General features: G+C 48.4%; 1 protein-coding gene across 4 annotated transcripts in view; it reads right to left on the bottom strand.

Moving 5' to 3' along the window:
• The window catches only part of MACROH2A1 (macroH2A.1 histone), a 62,710-nt gene that overhangs the window by 14,110 nt on the left and 29,714 nt on the right, over positions 1-18,886 (bottom strand). The window contains exons 3-6 of one of the 4 annotated variants that reach the window (XM_084795815.1): positions 17,488-17,594; positions 16,912-17,109; positions 10,267-10,377; positions 2,050-2,140 (exon numbers count right to left, since the gene is read on the bottom strand). In XM_084795815.1, coding sequence (XP_084651941.1) covers positions 2,050-2,140; positions 10,267-10,377; positions 16,912-17,109; positions 17,488-17,594 — 507 coding nt within the window. Of the gene's footprint in view, positions 1-2,049; positions 2,141-3,704; positions 3,805-10,266; positions 10,378-16,911; positions 17,110-17,487; positions 17,595-18,886 lie in introns of all 4 variants that reach the window. The other 3 variants (XM_084795813.1, XM_084795816.1, XM_084795814.1) reach the window with 3 other exon arrangements.

The raw sequence follows: 18,886 nt of genomic DNA, 5'->3' as shown, positions 1-18,886 counted from the left end.
TGGTAAGTTAATCACTGGGCTAAGCATTCCTGCACTCCAATCCCTTCTTCCAGCAGTCTCAGGACTCAGGAATTCACACCGAAAATGCAAAGGGTAGCCGTGTCTTCCTAGCTTCCTCTTTTTCCTTCTCACATCAGAGTGGGAGCTGGAGCCAATTGAGGCCACAATGGATCTGGATCATTACTGTTTTGGTGTTGTACAGGTAGGTATCTGAGGTCAGTACTAGTTTGGACTGGATCTCTAGGCAGAGAAGGCAGAGGCGGGCTTTGGAAGACTGGGTTCCCGCCTGGTACAGTCCTTCCTCCTATTGAGGGCTCTAGCTGTGACAGTGACGTGTGGCACGTCCTTGCTCACACTCTCTGACTCATGTTGCTTATGACCACAGAAGATAGCGATCTCTGCCTAAGTCAGGGTCAAGTGTCAGCACTATCATTATCCAACAAGGTCAGTCCCAGGTTGGGGAGGACTGGGCTCTCTGTGGGGGCCACAGCTTGCTCCACATGTCACCCCCTAACTGGTTGCAACCCTGTCTCAAAACCTCTACCTCATCCCCTTGGCCAGTTCTAGTAAAAAAGAGCCTTTCACAGAGCCGGCAACTCCCTGGGCATGAGGGAGACACTTTGCCCTGGGAACTTCCTAATCCCCACTCCATCCAATACCCAAGATGACAGGATGAGCAGGCTTGAGTCATTCCCAGCTAACCAGACAGGTCCTGTACTGTTTATTTACTTTTCTCCAAAGAGGTACTTCCTTCACATCAAGTTTTTATTGAATTGAGAAAAGAACCATCTATCCTAAGCTACCTTCTTAGGAGGAGGTTTACTACCTGCAACTGGTTTCACTTTGGCATGGCACACTTAGCAACTGCCCACTTTTCATCATGACTGAAATCCAAAATACTTAGGAGAGTCATGAGCCCAAAATGCAATGTCTGAGGCCACGGTGACAGCAGCCTCTGCTAGTGACACTGAGCCAAGCTGGTCAGTGCCGTCCTGAGCTGTTTATCCAGTGCCCAGGACTCAGGGAAGTCTTCCTGCAGGACCCCTCACCTCATCCTTTAAGATAACAGGACTTGGTGCTGACTAGGACTATCACCATTCTCTTTGGAAGCAGCCTTTGGGTGCTCACTCAGAACACTGCTCAGGCAGAGCACATCTGTGTCAAATCATAGATGCATACAACAGTGAGGTGGACAGCAAGCACAATCCAGGAGCTAGACACCACACACAGTGCTCTACCTGTTCTTCACATCATCCTCATTCCCAAGTAGAGAAACTGAGGCAGGGAAGAATGACATGGCCTGGTCAGATCCCTAGCCGTTATCTAGTGAAGCTAGGACTCCAGTTGCCTCTAGCTAGGGATGGCTCCTCATGACAGAGTCCCTACACTGTGACCCTGCTCTCCCAGGTCAGCATCCCTCATGTTCTCTTCTCGGCCTCACTGAGCAACTGACCATACTGGACCCACAGCAGGGCACCGGCTGCCAGGGTAGACCTAGGCACTTCCTGGGTCTAGGACAATGCTTCTCAAGTGCTGTCCAAGGACAGTTTATAAAATACACCTCCAATCTGACTGAAACCTAGAATGTGGGAACACATTTAGAAAGGACGTCCCTATGTGTGCCTGAGCTGTGAGGCCATTCGTAAAAGTGAGTATGCCCCTGACATGTGAGAGCTGGGTGGCCACAGAGTCTTGTGCACAGGAGTCATCCTGTCTGTTCTGAGGGGGGCACAGAAATGGCCCCACCTGCCTGTAACTGGAACCTCGGGGAACCCAGTCTCCAACCAAGCTGCACCTCGTGAGGCAGAGGAAGAAATGATGCTGCTGAGCCAGTTTCCAAACCAGAAGTGCCCACGGGCAGCTGCGTGATGCACCTGGATGACCAGCTGTACTTCTCCAGTTCACAACCCAGGCACGAAGGCCCAGGAAGGTCAGGACGGCTGGAAGTGTGAAATGAATGCAGCCTGCATAGCTGTCAAAGGATCAAGCTGTCTGCGCGGCCGACTGACCATGCACACACACACTCGGCAGCACCCAGCTCGGCATTACCTACTTCACCACCGATGTAGAAGTCAGTGTTTGTCGGGTGAACGACAGCATCACTGTCGATCGAGGCAATGTCAGCCTGAACAACTTGCAACTATAACAGGCAAACAAATGTAGATCAACTGTGTTGGACCGAGACCCACGCACAGGTACATTTACTAACGCCCCAATGGCAGGGCTGTCCTACCTGGTCGATTCCAACATATGAGCCCAAGGGGCAATCAGTCCACGCAGTGTGCGCACATGTGGATGGGAGTGAGGACAGGAGGAGGAATATCAAATGGGACATGTTTAAATTAAACATTTGAATGACAAGTCCAAAATAAGAGAAACACACATATGAAATCATTTCCAAAGATTAAAAGAAATAAAACAACGAATGCCCCACTTCACCCTGCAGAAGCCTGCACAACGCTGGCACCCACTGAGGAATTACAGAAACATGGCATCTGCTTTGAAAAAATGTGAATTGTCAGGCCAACCACAACATGAGCTTCTCCATTCATCTACAACAGTCAACTTGTAGGCACTGATTTTTGTCATTTTTGCCTCCTTCGAATGACAGCCCAAAGAAAGCGGCACAGACGCATGTACAGGGCATATTTTTTTCCTTTTCCTTGAATGGCTGGAAGTGTTTTTTCTAGGCTTTTCTCTTTCCCAGAGAATCCTTTCAACACACCTAGGACAGAATCATTGCCATTTATAGCCACTGCCCTTCTGCTCTACAGACAGCACCTGGATAAAGCAGGTGGAAACCGAACCCCAACCAGGACACTTTTGAGCACACTGCTGTGGCCTGTGGGTGGGAGTGGGCTCCTAATGAGAAACCTGTCCCTGTCAGGACAAAAGCAGCTGCAGGTGGGAGCAGATGTCACAGAGAATACACTGTGGTCAGTGTTAGGGATGGTACAGCCCCAGGGCATCTGGCAAGCCTGTATCCCTCGGGGGCACTTATGACTGGAGCTGACAGTTTCTCATGAAGTGATGAGACTGCAGAGGTGGGCCACCTGTGGGACCTCTCACCTTGTGCTCAATGTCTGCCCTCACCTGCATGGGGCAAACTCAGGAAGGGAGCCCGCCCTTCTGACTAACATTCTCTAGCCACACTGTGTGCAGGAGGCAGTTGGTCACATAGCACATGGAAGAAAGGGCTGAAGGACAGAGCTGGTAAATTGCTTATGAATAAAGGAAGCTCCACGATGTAAAATCCAGCTTGCCTTCCTTCATACACACTGAGTGTCATACTGACCAAAACTTAAATGGAGAAACTACTGTTTTGTTGTTACCTGAGATTTTTCAGCTTAAAAAACAAACAAACGAATAAATAAATAGGAAAAAAAAGAAAGGAAAAAACCCACACATTTTAAAATCCCTCCCAAGAAACCAGCAGTCAGTTTGATCATTATGGAAGAGAATTTAGATGGTGACACATCTGCAATGCAGGGGAAGTAGCCAATCACAGTCAATAAGACTTAAGAGAGCGCCTCCATTTGAGTGGTCTAGAGTGAATAAATACCCAAGGTCTACATCTAAGTGCCAATCAAGGATTGGGGATTTGCCTTGACCATGCTGAAGTCTAGGCAAATGAAAAGCCTAAATTCTGGGTTCCATAAGTTCTCATCTGACGGCTGGTGATGCCAAACCCCATCCCCAATTACCTAGGTCATCTTTAAGGTCAATGTCAGCATTGGTAGGATTGATTATGGCCTCCACCTCAAAGCCGGCTAAATTACTGATTTCACTGTGAATAAGGTTCAGCTGAAAAGAAAAGCACGAGGTGGGAAATAACAGGAGAGCCGGCAGGTTGCAGAGGAGTGAACCTGGACACAGGGAGGCAGTGGAGTGGAGGCTCGCAGTGCGCTGGGCACAGAGAGAAACAGGGAGCTGCTGGCTGATGTGGATCTACTTCAGACACAAGACTCCGGTGCCACAGGGTGCTGAGAGGAAGCAAGCTAGGTGGGGCTCAGAACCTGCAGGTGTCGCTTAGGGTGGAAGGGAAGCACACGCCACACTGGCCTGGGAAGAAAGCTGGCAGTTTTCTTCAAAGGAACTTGTAGCCATGTGACCCAGAAGCAAGGTGCTCAGTGTGGGTGGGGGAAGGGGCCCTGTCCTTGGGAACTAGGGCAGTAGAGAAATCCTACCTGGCTGTGTGCACGCCTACACAGTACCACTGTCCTCCAAGTGTTTGTGGGTCTTTATGGGTACCCTTAGCACTGTCGCTTCTGGTTGTCCCTCCCTGCTCCCATCTCACTCAGGAGCAGCAGAGAATGAGAATGGTCTATTGCTTGGGAACATTTAATTTTATATCTGGTGACACCCAGGAATAAACCCAAGCAGTTCTCCAGAAAGACAATGTGTTTTCAAAGAATAATCTTCACCTCCCTGGTCAGCCTGCACTGAAGCCAATGGCTTCCTTGCACACTCCTGGAGTTGTGTCTGCCTAATCAACTTCGTCTTTCTGAAGAGCCTTTGACCTTTCTTCCACTGTTGGCTCTGTTGCCATGGCAGCCCTTAGGCACTAAGAGCAGTGGGTGCTAGATTCTGCTGTCCTGGCACTGCCCTACTCACTCCCTCCTGTTCTTCAGGATAGATGTGACTAAGCTTGCATGTTCACAGTCTCTGTCTTGTCATCAGACTGCTGCTTCTTTGGTGACTTCAATTATGCCTTAAGCAGCCCCCAGGTCCACCAAGACCAGGCTGGGGAGTGCCTGAGCCTGCAGGGGATAGCAGGACTGAGCCCTTGTCACAGCATTCACTATGGGGGAGGATGACAGGTTAGCTCCTGGCATCTAAACTCCAAGGTGCTGAACAGAAGGGACCAAACATTTTGTTACAAAGAAAAAAAAATTTGGTAAACTATATGCAAGAGAAATACATCCTCTAATTTCTTATCCTTAAACACTGTTAGATTCCCAAAGTCTGAAAGTCCTTAGACTAAGAATCCCTGTTTGGGAAAAGGCAATGATAGAAATGAATGTGACTGTTAGGCCAAGGAAAGATTAAAAGACAGAAGGGCAGATTTCTGTATGTGGGCTTCCTATTCTTAGCACCTTATGGTGACTGGGGGCCATTCACATGCTTAACTTGGAAGAAAGCCATCAGAGGCTCCTGGTCCTGGTGACAGATGCGCTCGACAGCATTGGTTCTAGCTGTGCCTGCCTGCTGGGAAGAGGGTAGAGTGGGCACAGACTCCAAGGAAATGGTGTTCATAAAAAATGCCATGCCCCCACAAGAAAAACAAAAACAAAAAAAAATCACACACTCTTGTGGAAAAGTGAGAGAGGGAGGCAAAGGAAAAAATGGAGACAAAGCCTTTGCTAGGCATGGCAAGGGTGGCTGCACACTTAAGTACATACAGGATGATGTAAAAAAGTCACACAGGTTCAACCCTTAAAACTTCTGTGTGGGCATAGCTGAGATTGTATTCACTGGAGAAGCATCTGTTTTCACCGGCTCTGATTCCACCAGCCAGGATGCATCCCAACCCTCAGTGGCCAGCCTTTGGCTGCTCTGGGAGCAACACCTCTGTCCAGGGGGATGGGCTCTCCGGGAAAAACTGTGGAGTATCCTGCCTTTGCTGGAGGCAGGAAGCAGCTGCAAACAAAACTTGGCTCCTTAGGAATTCCTAGTCCTTTCTGGCTTCATCACTATTTCTCCTGGCCACACGTGGAGAGTGTTTTTTGGAAGTTAAGGACCGCTGCACCTCAGGAGGTCTGCTGCTTAGTGCTGTTAATTTCCAGCCAATGGAGGGCTGTCGGTCTCTCTGAGCACATCTAAGCATGAAGCTGATTCTGGAGTGTCTGTCTGTGCTTGTGAACTAATATTCAGAACATAGTGCTGAGCAGCAAGGTGCTGCTGCTCTGGTCTACAGTGTGAGTGACAGACTGTAGGGAGAGAACTGGTTTATTCTTCTTAGTAAAAAAGAATGGGCAGTCAATTTGGCTTGGGCAGGCTGAACCAGTGGCAAAGGTGACCATCCACACCCTGGACGAGAAGACCCTTGAGCACAGTGCGCTAGGGCTCTGTGTGCACAGCCTTGAAAGGAGCCCAGGCTAGTAATCCACAGCTGAACCTCCATGTCCTGTGCCAAAACCCAAGTCCGCCAGAGCAGAGCTCCTCTCAGGCACAGAGCATGCCACCACACAGAGAGCGTGGCAGAGCAGAGCTCCTCTCAGGCACAGAGCATGCCACCACACAGAGAGCATGGCAGAGCAGAGCTCCTCTCAGGCACAGAGCATGCCACCACACAGAGAGTATGGCAGAGCAGAGCTCCTCTCAGGCACAGAGCATGCCACCACACAGAGAGTATGGCAGAGCAGAGCTCCTCTCAGGCACAGAGCGTGCCACCACACAGAGAGCGTGGCAGAGCAGAGCTCCTCTCAGGCACAGAGCGTGCCACCACACAGAGAGCGTGGCAGAGGAGAGGGACTTCCAGCACAAATCAGATTGCCAAAAATTGTGAAAATCCCCACGAGTCTGATTTTCTGGGAAGGAGAAAGATCATTAGTGGTTTCAGTGTTTGAGTGAAGTGATTGTATCTCTGTCATTAAAACTTCAGTTTTATACCATGGCATGGAAACTGCAGTGAAGCTGTGAATCCTGCTGGCTGCTACAGGGAACCACTGGGGTGTTGCCAGTAAGAGAGCAGGAGTGTGTCTCTTTGTCTAGAGATGGAAGGAAGGGACTTAGCCCAGAAAACTGCACAGTCTCTGTCTCCACCAGTGATGGTCATCCTGACCTCAAGCCTGTGGTGGCCTGACCCTGACATCTGCTATACCCAGGGCTACTTAGCAATGAGCGTCAAACACCATTAGATGTTACTCTTGAGGTGAAATGAACATCTTCCCTCTATTAAAGCAGGACTAAAGGAAAGGCCAGGCTCAATAACTGGGTCTTTACCCAGGCCTGCATTCCAGCAGCTTGAAGCCAGTCTGGCCTTACCTAGGTGGGGAGGTTGGGAGAGTGTCTGCCACTGATGACAAGAAGCAAGTGGCTTGGTTCTACTACCTTGACCTGACCTAGTTGACTAAAGGAAATAGTAAAATCCCTTTAAAAATATTATTAGAAATTCAAATTTAAGGCATGCAAGGTATGTCAGGCCTACCTGTAACTGTCAAACTCTGGTGTCATTCATGACAAGCAAGAGGGATGTCTGGGCTGGCCTCACTTTCCTATGTAACTCCCATGAACTGCAATTCTTTTCCTGCCTCGGAATCCACTTCCCTGCTGAAGGGAAGGGAAGGAGTTGTCTTCAACAGACCCCTTGCTAGACACCTCAAGAGAACCATCTCTCCCAGCAGGCACAGCTGCCCATTCCTCTCTTCACACCTGTGCTGTGCTGCTCCTCTGCCACATGTGTCTCTAGCCCAACTTTCTTAGAGCCTTGGGCCTAGGGGAACATATGGGAGGCTTCTGGCCAAGCAGTGCCACAGAAAGGCCATCAGAAGCCCAGAGGCCAAGGCCGGGCGCCTCCACCCCACCAATCACTCCTATTCCACCTCAAAAGCTGGGCAGCGATGTGGATGGAGGAAGGGGTTGAGCAACGCCTCTCTCTTGCCAACTTCCCACTCTCAGAAGAAGTGGTATGCCTCAAAGGGAACCCCTGAATCCTCCTGACACCTGGGCTTCTAGGGCTGCTACCATGACCCTGATCACTTGGGAAGTTAAGGACTCAACTACACCCCCCCTAACCTGCTTTCCCAACTGCTTCAAATACGGCTTCTACCAGGAAACAAGCCAGCAGTGCTGACAGAAACATGGTTGCATGCCGTGCAAGTGGTTTTGTTGTCGTGGGGTTTGTTGTTTGCTTTTTAAAGATAAACCATGAAGTTTTAAAGGGCCCTAGGAGAAGCTATGTCTCAGTGGAACCACAAGGCAAAACATTTGTGGATTCACGCTGACAGCACTGTTTGCTTTAAAAAAAAAAAAAAAAAAAAAAAACGAACAGTGTGTGTGAACATGAAAAATCACAGAGTAGTGAGGGGGCTGCTCCTGAGACTTCAGTCTGAAATGCATCATTAACAGCAGCAGTTAGAGCCCAGGCTCCTAAGCCCCAGGCTGACTCCTCCTGCAAGTAGCTTAGCAACCACAGCTCACAGGACTGGAGCCAGGCAGTGTCACATTTCTCCACCATCTTGCGTGCTGTATTTAAGCATTGCTTTCAGTGTCACAGGTGGGAAATGAGGTGCCCAGAGCAGGGTACCAGTCATCTTTCTTAAAGGACACCTTCAGAGGTACTTTCTAAAACTCAACTAACGCCAGAGCCAGGCTTCCAGTGTGCTTTGTTTTAAGACTCCTGGCCCTCACCTGATAGTTAAAGCCAATAAAGGGCCTGGAAATGCTGCTTCAGAGTAATGTCCTCCGCCTTGTGCTACAGGAGTGAAGGATGGCAGGCTGACTGAGGTGATGCAGGTCACTTGGCTAGTGTTTTCAGTGACTCTGGGGACCTCTTCTGGAGAGCACAGGTGTTGGCACATCCTGTTGTGCACACAGGCGACAGGAAGGGCAGTTTTATGATCCCAATAGGTTTTGTTCTCAGGGCCGACTGTTCCACTCTAGGTTCTAGCTCAGCAAGTCTTCACCAAAGCCCAGATCTCAAACCAGCTCTGGGACCAAGCCTGACTGATGCCTTCATTCTACCCACCAGGTCATCTACAAATTGTCAGAGTCTTGATACTTTCCTATGGCTTCTTGAACACTGCAAGCTCTGAGACGGACAGGGGGCATTAAAGAGACTGATAATTTCTATTCCTGAGGTACCCACTCTGCAGTCTGAGACCAGGATGATCCCAAAGGGAGGAGAGCTGCAGGCACAAGTGAGGTGTCTTCAGCGGGCCTCCAGGCAACAGCGCAGATGCAGACCTGATCCCATCTCTTCCTCAACAGAAAGGCATGTGTGCTGGCACACAGCCACTTATAGGGCTCGGTACTCTCATACTGTTTGCAAGTGTGTCTTTTCCAGTGAAGCAAATGTGAGTTCTAGCTGAGGCTGGCTCTGGGGTGGCAGCAGAAGGGGAGAGAATATGAAGAGGCCAGGGTGGAGAAGACTAAGAGCAGGATGGGTGAGGAAGAGGTGTGCTTAGGGGCTGAGCATGTCACTGCTCACCAGGCCTCCCGGTCCTGGCTTCTCATTTCCTTAGTGAAGGAGAATACAGGCAGCTAGTCCTAAGCAGCAGAGGGATCTCACACATCAGCGACAACTGAGGCACTCTGATGGGTCCTGGTAAAGGTGTGGAAGTAGGCTCAAGTGTTTGCCTTCAGCGCTGAGCTGAAGTTAAACTGTCAAAGCCCCAGACCTTAAGATGACAACTAGAGCTGCTGCTTTACACAAATGCACACAAACCATAGTTAACGGTCATAGAACGTAAACAGCGATGGTTAGAATCCGGAGCAGTCACCGCAGGAATTGCATCATGAGAGCCTGAGTGCAATTAGTGACAGAAGAGGGAAGGGCTGGGGCAACTGGCAACGAGTGAGCAGGAAAACGGTGTCATTGTGATGCAAAAGAAAACTGACAGTGAGGACCTAAAAATGATGCAGCTTCCAAACCAATTTATACCCCCCCTTTAAGCAAACTGACCTGCAAGGTCAAATTCAGTCCTTGAGGTTTATATTACACAGGATTAAAATAAATTGAGACAATTCCCACTCCTCTTTTAATCAACTCTCATTTTCAGGTCTTAAAAGCCTTTGCATCATTTTTATTTTCAATAAAAGTGAATCAACTTTTACAAAACCATGGCGTCCTGGCAAAGCTGCATCACTGGGGCGGCTGAAAATATATTGCCCGTGGTTAAAACAATTAGCTCAAGGAGTCGCCTGGTGGTTCAGTGAAGAAGCCCCTGGTATACCTGTTAGTTTGTCTAAGAACAACCAGCTCCCTACGTCAGGTCAGTGCCCACCAGGACCTGGTCCATCTTTCCCCTGCATAGCCCATGACACCTGATGACCAGCCCGTCCCAGAGGAGCACCTCCTTCCCTAGGCTGAGCTCAAGGATCCTGCCCCAGTGGGAGCTTCCGGCCTTCTTGCACTCCCATCTCCTCTTTCTGGAACCTGACCCAGCTTGGTGATCCCATCAGCATTCACCCCTCCATGGAGCTACTTTGAAAGCCACCCGGAAGTTTCTCTGTCCACCCACTGAGCTGAACAACACCCAGGAATCTCAGCCTGTGCCCTCTCTCTCCCGGGGCCCTGGAGCAAACTGAGCTGTGTCTGCCTACCTTCTGGCCGAGGAAGAGGCTCTTGGTGGAAAGGACAGTGAAGCCATCTGCAGGTGTGCCTTCTGTTGTACTGTCTGCGCTGGCTGCCTTGCTGACTTCTCCCTGCTTCTTCTTGTACAAACCAAAGAATTACAACGTGGACAATCTGTCAGGGGTCACACAACTGCCCTTCCTAACAGGAAGACAGGCCCAGGCCACCCCCATTACCAACTCAGAGGACACAGAAGACAAACCACTGTCATGTCCCACAGTGGGGGCCACAAGAGACAAAGAAAGCCACTGTCATGTCCCACAGCAGAGGCCACAAGAAACAAAGCCACTGTCATGTCCCACAGTGGGTGCTGTTATTTTCAGAGTCCAGAGTTTTAAGAAAAATAAAATAAAATTCTATTTTTACTACTTATAATCTTGAAAAAAAATCTTAAAAGCAAAACCAACATTTGTAATAATTTAAAATAGAGCCACTTCATAAATTTAGACTAGAATCTCTTCACTAATGGTTTTAGGTACTTCCCTTTTTAGATATTTGCACGTGACTCAATCTTATTGTTCAAGGTTCACCCTTGTAATCCAGTGCTCAGCAGGCTGAGGCAGGACAACTGCCATTAGTTTAGGCTGGCCTGGGCTACACAGTGAGTTCTTAGCAAGCTTGAGCGACAGTATGAGATGCTGCCTCCAAACAGAAGAAGAAAGCAAACCATTTTGGGTGACATTAGTTGACGCCCTTTCCCACAATCTTCCCTTGAGGCAGCTGTGGAGGCCATGCGGGCTGCCGCATCCCCACAAGCACAGCACCATCCACTTTAGCACACTCTCCAGCATCATTCAGACTAAAATATGTGCACCCTGGAGTTCCTGAGCGACTTCCAAGAGGTCCAGGGCCCTCAGTTCCCAGTTTCTAACGTTTGTCCTTCTACCCTTGATCCCCGTCATGACCTCTCCTTGCACTGCCTGGGTAAGTGGTGACAGAACATATGGCTCTGGGGACATGTACTCTTTGTTTACTTTTTTTTTTAAGGATGAATATTTGGCTCAGACACTTTATAGGATGAGGACGGTGGGGACGGTGGGGACTCCAAACCACACCTTTTTCTTTCCCTTCCCCTAGATTATCAGCATACATTGATCTGAGAAAGGCACAGTGGAAAAAACTAAGGTGTGGCTGAGTACAGATTAATGCAAACAACTACCTAGATGAGGGTGTTACAGATGCTCTGCTTCCCAGAAGGAGGCTCAGGGCAAGGCCTGCGTCCTTCCATGTGCCCACTTAGCAAGCACTGATGTATTAGCAGTCTTCCTTGAATGGAAAACACATGTAATTTGCTGATTGCTTTAGTGGTGAGGGCTGCTTTGGCAATGACATAGCTAACACCTTCTGTAAACTAAGTAAGCTAAACCCAAAGCACCAAGGTCTTGAGATAAAACAAGAGCACTTCATCAAGAAAAGAATGCCAGCAGAGGTATATCCAGATTCTCACTGATTCATTTTCCTCATACTTGGAATTTATCTGACCTGACTCATAGGAGAGATCCAGGTATAATCAAGAACTGCATGGGAAGTCACAGCCTTTGTGACACAGTTTCTGGGAATGAAGAACTCGAAGACTGATGAAGCCATTCACAAGTCTGATGTTTTCAATCCTCTGCTTCCACAAAACTGAAGAAACACCTGTTTTACAGCTGGAGACCACTGAGATGCACATGTGGCCGACGGAAATGTGCCAGTGTCCTGCTGCCCAGGGGTGAGTGTGGCATGCTAACAACAGGGAAGCCCGCTGAGGGTGAGTACTGAAGCCTCCATGCTGTCTCTGCGACTCACTTGGAAGCCTAAACCCATTCTAAAGGGTTTCGCAGAACATTTGTACCAGGATTAAAGAAGACAGAGTGCAGTTGCTGTAACAAACCTCTCTGTTCTCATTTCATCATTCTAGAGAGCACAGCTGTCAAAGTACTTACGGCTCATATATGAACAGGATGCTGACCTCTCAACTCAGAAGTTCATACATCTTAGGACCCTTGAATCAACTGGGAGGAGATCTTCCTAATACAATTTAACTTTTCTAAAGCAGTCATTAGGCATAAAGACGCCTCACATGAGGCTAATGCGATGGCTCAGCAGGTAAAGGCACAAGCCACATAAACCTGGTGACCTGAGCTTGATCCCCAGGGCCCACGTAAAGGTGTATGCAGAGAAATGAATCCGAGAGGCTGTTTTCTGATTTCTATACTCAAATGGTCAAATGGTGGCACATGCACACACAAATAGCACGGGCACACAGGCACACGTACACGCGCACACACATACACAAACACACACACACACACTTTTAATAAAATGTTAGAATTAAACTCTATAGGGTTAAGTAAAAAGAAGGTAAGTAAAAACATGTAAATTTCCCAGTGTTACTACACTACTTTGTGAGTATTTTACTCGGTAGTTGACTCTACTAGATGCATATAAAAAATGACAAAACATTATAAATGATATATGGAACATACCAAAATATCCTCAAACTTCTTATGAAAAGTCTATTAGACTTTACATGCATATGCTACAATGCTTTCTGAAAATTCTTCTAGGAGCTATAAACGCATAAAGATTTGAACACCACTATTCTAGTCAGTACAGTGCTGTTACTCATAAGGGAAAATGCTCGCCCCATGGCCAGGAATGGGATGCGCGTGTCTCCTGAGGGCTACACAGATACAGGTGTCTCCTGAGGGCTACACAGATAGGGAATTAGTGTTGTGCTGAGCACACCACCTTCTAAGTGGTGAAAGGCCTTGTGGATGAATGTCAGCCACCCAGCTGTCAGAGCTTGTTTCTGGGGAGAGGCATTCAGTTCCTCCGGTCTTATGCAAGCCAGGAGCCATGGGTGTAACCTGAGCCTTAAGCAGTGAGGATGCTGGTGGCTTTCAGCAGTGACTTGTTAAGACTGCAGCCTCACTTACCCTGCAGTGGATGGCTTTGCAGTCTTGTATCATCACAAAAGTAGGACTCCAGCCAGGAAGCAGCCCACAACCACAGAATGCACAAGTACTATTTGAACTTGTAAGTTCTACATTTGCATCCTGGCTCCATTAGCTGTGTGACCTGGGCAAACTAAAAACTGATTGCCTTCCCTTAGGTCCCTCACTTGTAAAATGGAACTGAGGCTAAAGTTAGTTAACTGAATGAGAGAAATCAGCCAAGTGCTGCAGAGAACCATCTGCTCTGCCGAGAACGTGAGGCTGTCGAAGCAGCGGAAGCCCCAGGGAACTTACAGTCAGCCCCATTACCCTGCATTCAAGAAGCAACTGCCTCCTCATCACAAGTGTTCAAGGGAAGCCTACTGCCTGCATCACATCCTCCCTCCTGCCTCGAAAGAAACATGCCTTCTCTTTCATGAAGTGGTGACACAGGTAGTAAATTCTTTGCTCATTTAAGCTTGAGAGAAAGATCTAAGCAATTCCATTTAATTCAAATGACTAAGATTTTTAGAATCTGACCCTTTTTATGTAAATGCAAAAGTGTCATGTATTGGACATGCATGGAGATGCTTTTAAAAACACTAGCAGGTCAGAGTCAAACTGGAGTCACATTGAAGACTCTGTTGAGCTCAGGGTCGAAAACGATAGAGTGTCAAAACGTAAGGAAACCCATCAACCAAGTTCACCATGCCTCATCTCCTACCCATCATCAAAAGGCTGGCAGGCAGGCCGACTGTCAGGGTGGCAAGTCCTCCTAAGAACTAACCCCTTTCTTTACATCCCTAACACAGTGGGCCTCAACCCACCTAACCTGCAGCCCTTTAGTACAGTTCCTCATGCTGTGGTGACCCTCCAGCCAGAAAATTATTTTGTTGCTACTTCATAACTAATTGTGCTACTATTCTTATTATAATGTAAATATCTGATAGGCAAGATATCAGATCTAGGACCCACAAAAGGGTCTTGACCTGCAGTTGAGAACCACTGCCTTGATAGCATAGTAATCGCTTAGTTTGCACTTGAAGTGTTTATTCCTCAAAAAAGAGTAATTCACCAAACAGCCTTGTCTTCTGCCAGGTAGTGAGTGATCGGTACCTCCTCATCACCCAGGGGATCTTCATACAGGAAAAGGGAGGGCGTGGAACACAGCAGGCAGAAAGAACTGTAAGGTCAGGGCAGACGGCCTCACAGGCGACATGCACTGTCCCAAGTGCTTTGCACGAGCTCTCTTTTAAACTTCCCGCGGTCCCTGGGTTGAAGCTTCACTTCACAGCTGGAGACACTGAGCACCACAAGGAACGCACCAAGGGCACACAAATGGCATAAATTCGAATACAGCCAGGCTACAGACCTTCCACTTTTGACACTGTACTACACGGCCAAAACAGTGGCTAGGCAACTTATCATCTAGGATAGGGCTTCCCACACATACATGGTTTTATATACATAGGCTTTCTGAAAAGATATAAGGCTTTATGGGATTCATTATGGACTGTGGCAGGAGCAAGATCTTTTTTCCTGCCTGCCAAACTTGCCCACATTGCCTGTACAACCATTCACTGTGCAACGTGCCCAGTCACTGGCTCCTAGGGCTGGAACTACCCTGTCATTTTATGGGCTACAGCAGAGCAAGGCAGAGAGGGGGGCAGACTTGCCTGAGGCCACCCAGGTAGGAGAGCCTAGGGCACATCCAGAGCCCTGGACTTGAGTCCAGAAAGGTTCTCTGTCTCCTCTCACTGCTCCCACTGTAGCTGACTCAGCTGTCACACTGGAGACTTTCAAAACCTTCAAATCATATACAACTGAGGGAGGAAATTATGATTTGGACTTCCAGTGTTGACACTTGAAAAATACCAACTCCCCTTCAGTGCAAGTGTTTTAGCATGCCCCTGAGGTGGGGTGCTCTGCACATGCCCCTGGAAAGGTAGTTTTCAGAATGTTCCATGCCAACATGGAGATGCCAGGTCTTGCACTGTTTCTGGGAGCTGACACCACAATTTACATTAAACAAATGTTTTGAAAATTAGCTGCTCACGGTTCCAATTTCAGCTTCCCCCAGGGTTTAATGTTAGCCAAATACTGGTACAGTAAGCAGACAATGTGTTTTATTGTGTAGAAGAAAAACAGACCACCATCACAGGCTCCCTGCTTTTGTAATCAAAGGAAAAGTTGAGTGTTTGAATGATTATTGACATATGGTTATTAGAAACATAGCTACTAGGAGCTGGAGGGACACCAGGACACAGACACACACACACACACACACACACACACACACACACACACACACACAGACACATACACATGTACATACCAAATGCACACAAATACACTCACACATGTACTCACCACACACACACACACACACACAAAACACATATACACACACCACACACAATACAATCATACACAAACCCTGCACATACATACACACCACATACACAAACTCATACAGTCCATAAAAAACAAGCAGAAAGGTCACTGGGCAGAATCTACAGAAGACTAGAGTCAAGGGGAGCAAGGCTCAGGCAGGGTAAGGGCCAAGCCCAAAACATGATTCCACCCTGTTGGTGCCAGCACCTAATACAGGGCCTCGCTGTGGGTAGCCAGGCCCCCAGGGTCCATTTTCAAGGGAGAAGAGACTTGGCTTCTCCGTGTTTCTTTTCCCATTCCAAAGGTGTTCCCTGGCACTTGTCCTGCTTCCTCTGCCCTTCCTTCTAACTGCAAATATAGAGAGGGGGAGGGGACCTGCCAGTTTGCTCACTTTATAGTTAGCAGAAGTGAGTAAGGAACGTTCTATGACGTCCCTGCCCTGCCTGCCCCACCTCCTCCAGAACTCCTGAGCAAGGTGGATGGCATGTATCTGGAAATACTGGCTGCTCTTCAGGGTCCGGAGTGGGGACAATCCTGGGCCTTAGAAAGAAGTATTTGTTTAGATTGTGATTTCAGGGCTGTGTTGTTTGCATCCACAAAGTATGTGTGAGGAGACACAGTACCTCTCCCCAGGCTCATACAGGCCCCCAAACAGTGTGAACAGATGAGTTTTTTTGTTTTTGGTTTTTGTTTTGTTTTGTTTTGGTTTGTTTTGGTTTGGTTTTTTGCCCTTCTCCATCAAACTATCTCTGGGTCATGCTTGAGAGGCTTCCTCTACAGAGGCCAGCATCTAGGACATTGCTTTCAGGTGAAACTATGTCTGTGAGGAACTGCCTGAAGACTGCATTGCTTTTCTTTCTTGACTGAAGCAAGTGTTCCGAAAGACAACTCCTGCTGGAGCATACCCAAAGAGGACATGTAGCCATGGCAACAAAATGAGCTTGTACAACTCAGCATCAAGGCATGCAGGCAGATGGCCCCTCTGAGGACTGTATAATGGCTGATGCCTGGTACAAGAAAACCTTTCCATAGGCTCACGCATCTGCATGGGAGACCGGGAACAGGAGGTGTGGGGCTGGGCTGTCAGCCACCTCTAGCTTCTCCCAACAAGCCCACTACCCACCCCCAAGTCCACAGGGGTTCGGTCCTGCAACTGAGACACCATGGACTAGTCAGTGAGCTGGACTCCCACATGTTCCTGTCTCAGTCAGCTCTCCCATCAGAGATCAGCTCTGAGAAGGGCTGGGGATCCTGTGTGAACCTTCTTTACCGGACCCCACACACCCCTGCTGGATCCCATACCTTAGACTTCCGGGCCCCTTTCTTGCCTCCTGTTTTCTTAGCTGCTGGCTTCTTCTGGGATGGAGACTTTGCCTTTTTGGCTGGTGGAGGCGTGATGATGGCTTCCAGCTTTCCCTTGGATCCTCGCTTCTTCGCTAGCAACTCAGGATGGATATTCGGCAACACACCCCCACTGGCTATGGTGACTCCTTTTAGCAGCTTGCAGGAAAACCAAAGTCACAGGTGGTGAACCCCAACTCCCTGCTCCAAGAGTGCCCTGCCCGATTAAAGAAGTCAGCCCTGCTTGCACATAGGTGCTCTGAGCTGGTACAGCTCCTACCTCTGTGGTAGCTACAGTGATGCCGACAGCACTCAGACCTACTATACAGCAACCAAGGCCCTGGGTTCTCATTTGGTTTGAACTTACACTGTCATTCCTCCCGGGAGGCCCAAGCACCCATGTCACCTCCCTTCCCCGCGTCCAGTGAAGCCCCAACAGGTAGGAAGCTTCTCAGGGTCTTGCCAGGCACCACAGCTACCCTGAGGTGGTCTGAGTGTATACTAGCATGTCTGCGGATAGGCTGGAGAACCCCGTACCTGGTTTAGCTCTTCATCGTTGGCCACAGCTAACAGGATGTGCCGAGGCGTGACCCGTCCCTTCTTATTGTCTCTTGCTGCGTTGCCAGCAAGCTCCAGGATCTCAGCTGTAGGGCAGAGAAGAGCCTGTGGTCATTTCAGGGCATTAGAGAACTCATATGCCCCTAAATCCCTGTTGGCAATGTAGGGATGGGCACAACAAGTGGCTGCTCCAGGAGGCAGCTCGCAGCAGGTAGAACCACAGGTGTACTCTTCAGGAGAAAGCAGGAGAAAGCAAGCAGAGCCTTAAGAGAAAAGATGGGTGGGCTTAAAAGTTCCACCTTTTGTTTTGAAAATGGAGAGGTTAGGAGAAATGGGGACCAGTGAAAGGCCATTGGGTAAATAAGTGGTGGGACTAAGATCTGAATCTGGCTCTGGCTCGCATTTCCCAGGCAAAACTGCATGTGAGAAGTACCGTGATGTGGATGTGGCCAACTGCATGCAGGTAGTAGTGTGGCCAAACGGACACAATGCATCACCCATTTGCAGAATTCAAGGGGAGGGGGCTCGACATAGTGTTTGAAAAGTCTTTGAAAGAACACATTTGGATGTGAAATCAGGAAGCTGTGACTAGACTCATGAAGTCAATGTCACAGTAATATCAAACAAAAGGGTACGAATACTGCAGGCTCTAAAAAGCTGGAGAACCAATCACAGTGTGTGCCTCTGATGGGATCCTCCAAAGTGATCTGGAGACAAGTGACAAGGTCTTGTATGGGAGGCACACACTAGGAATTACCTTTCCTAAGTTGGATAGTAACATGACCACTCTGAACTTCTTGTTCTTAAGAAATCCGTGCTGTAGCTGGAAACTGCTCAGAGTTAAGAGCACTGGCTGCTCTTCTAGAGCACCCATGGCCAGTTCCCAGCACCCACATGGCAGCTTACAACTATGTGCAACTCCTGTTCCAGGGGACTGCACGTCATCTTCTGGCCTCTGCTTGTACTGTGTGTGCATACATGCATGCAGGCAAACACTTAAGCACATACAATGACAATAAATAAAAACAACAAAAAAAGAAAATTTAGGAATGGATCATCCTGATGATGTCTTGAGAGCACAGTGAACAAGGCACAATGTGGCAGCTGCTGTCAAGTCTGCATAGGGTCAGAGTTCCTCTTTCAAGGCAATCTTGTCCTTTGTAATATGTACAGACCTGAACTTTAGAGACCTCGGGGGCCTTGTCTAAATGAAAGAAGCCAGGTACAGAAAGATAAATAAATACTGTATGAGCTTACTAAGATGCCAGATCTAAAGAAGTTTAGCTTATAAGTCAAGAATAGAAAGTGATCATGAGAGTTGAGATGGGGGTGGGGCAAAAGTGGAAATGATGGCCCAAGGGTACAAAGATTCAGTTAT

The sequence above is a fragment of the Acomys minous genome (assembly GCF_964271855.1).
Source record: "Acomys minous genome assembly, chromosome: 9".
Classification (NCBI taxonomy): Eukaryota; Metazoa; Chordata; class Mammalia; order Rodentia; family Muridae; genus Acomys; species Acomys minous.
The sequence above is the reverse complement of the archived record's forward strand: the minus strand, read 5'-3'. Positions and strand labels throughout refer to the sequence as shown.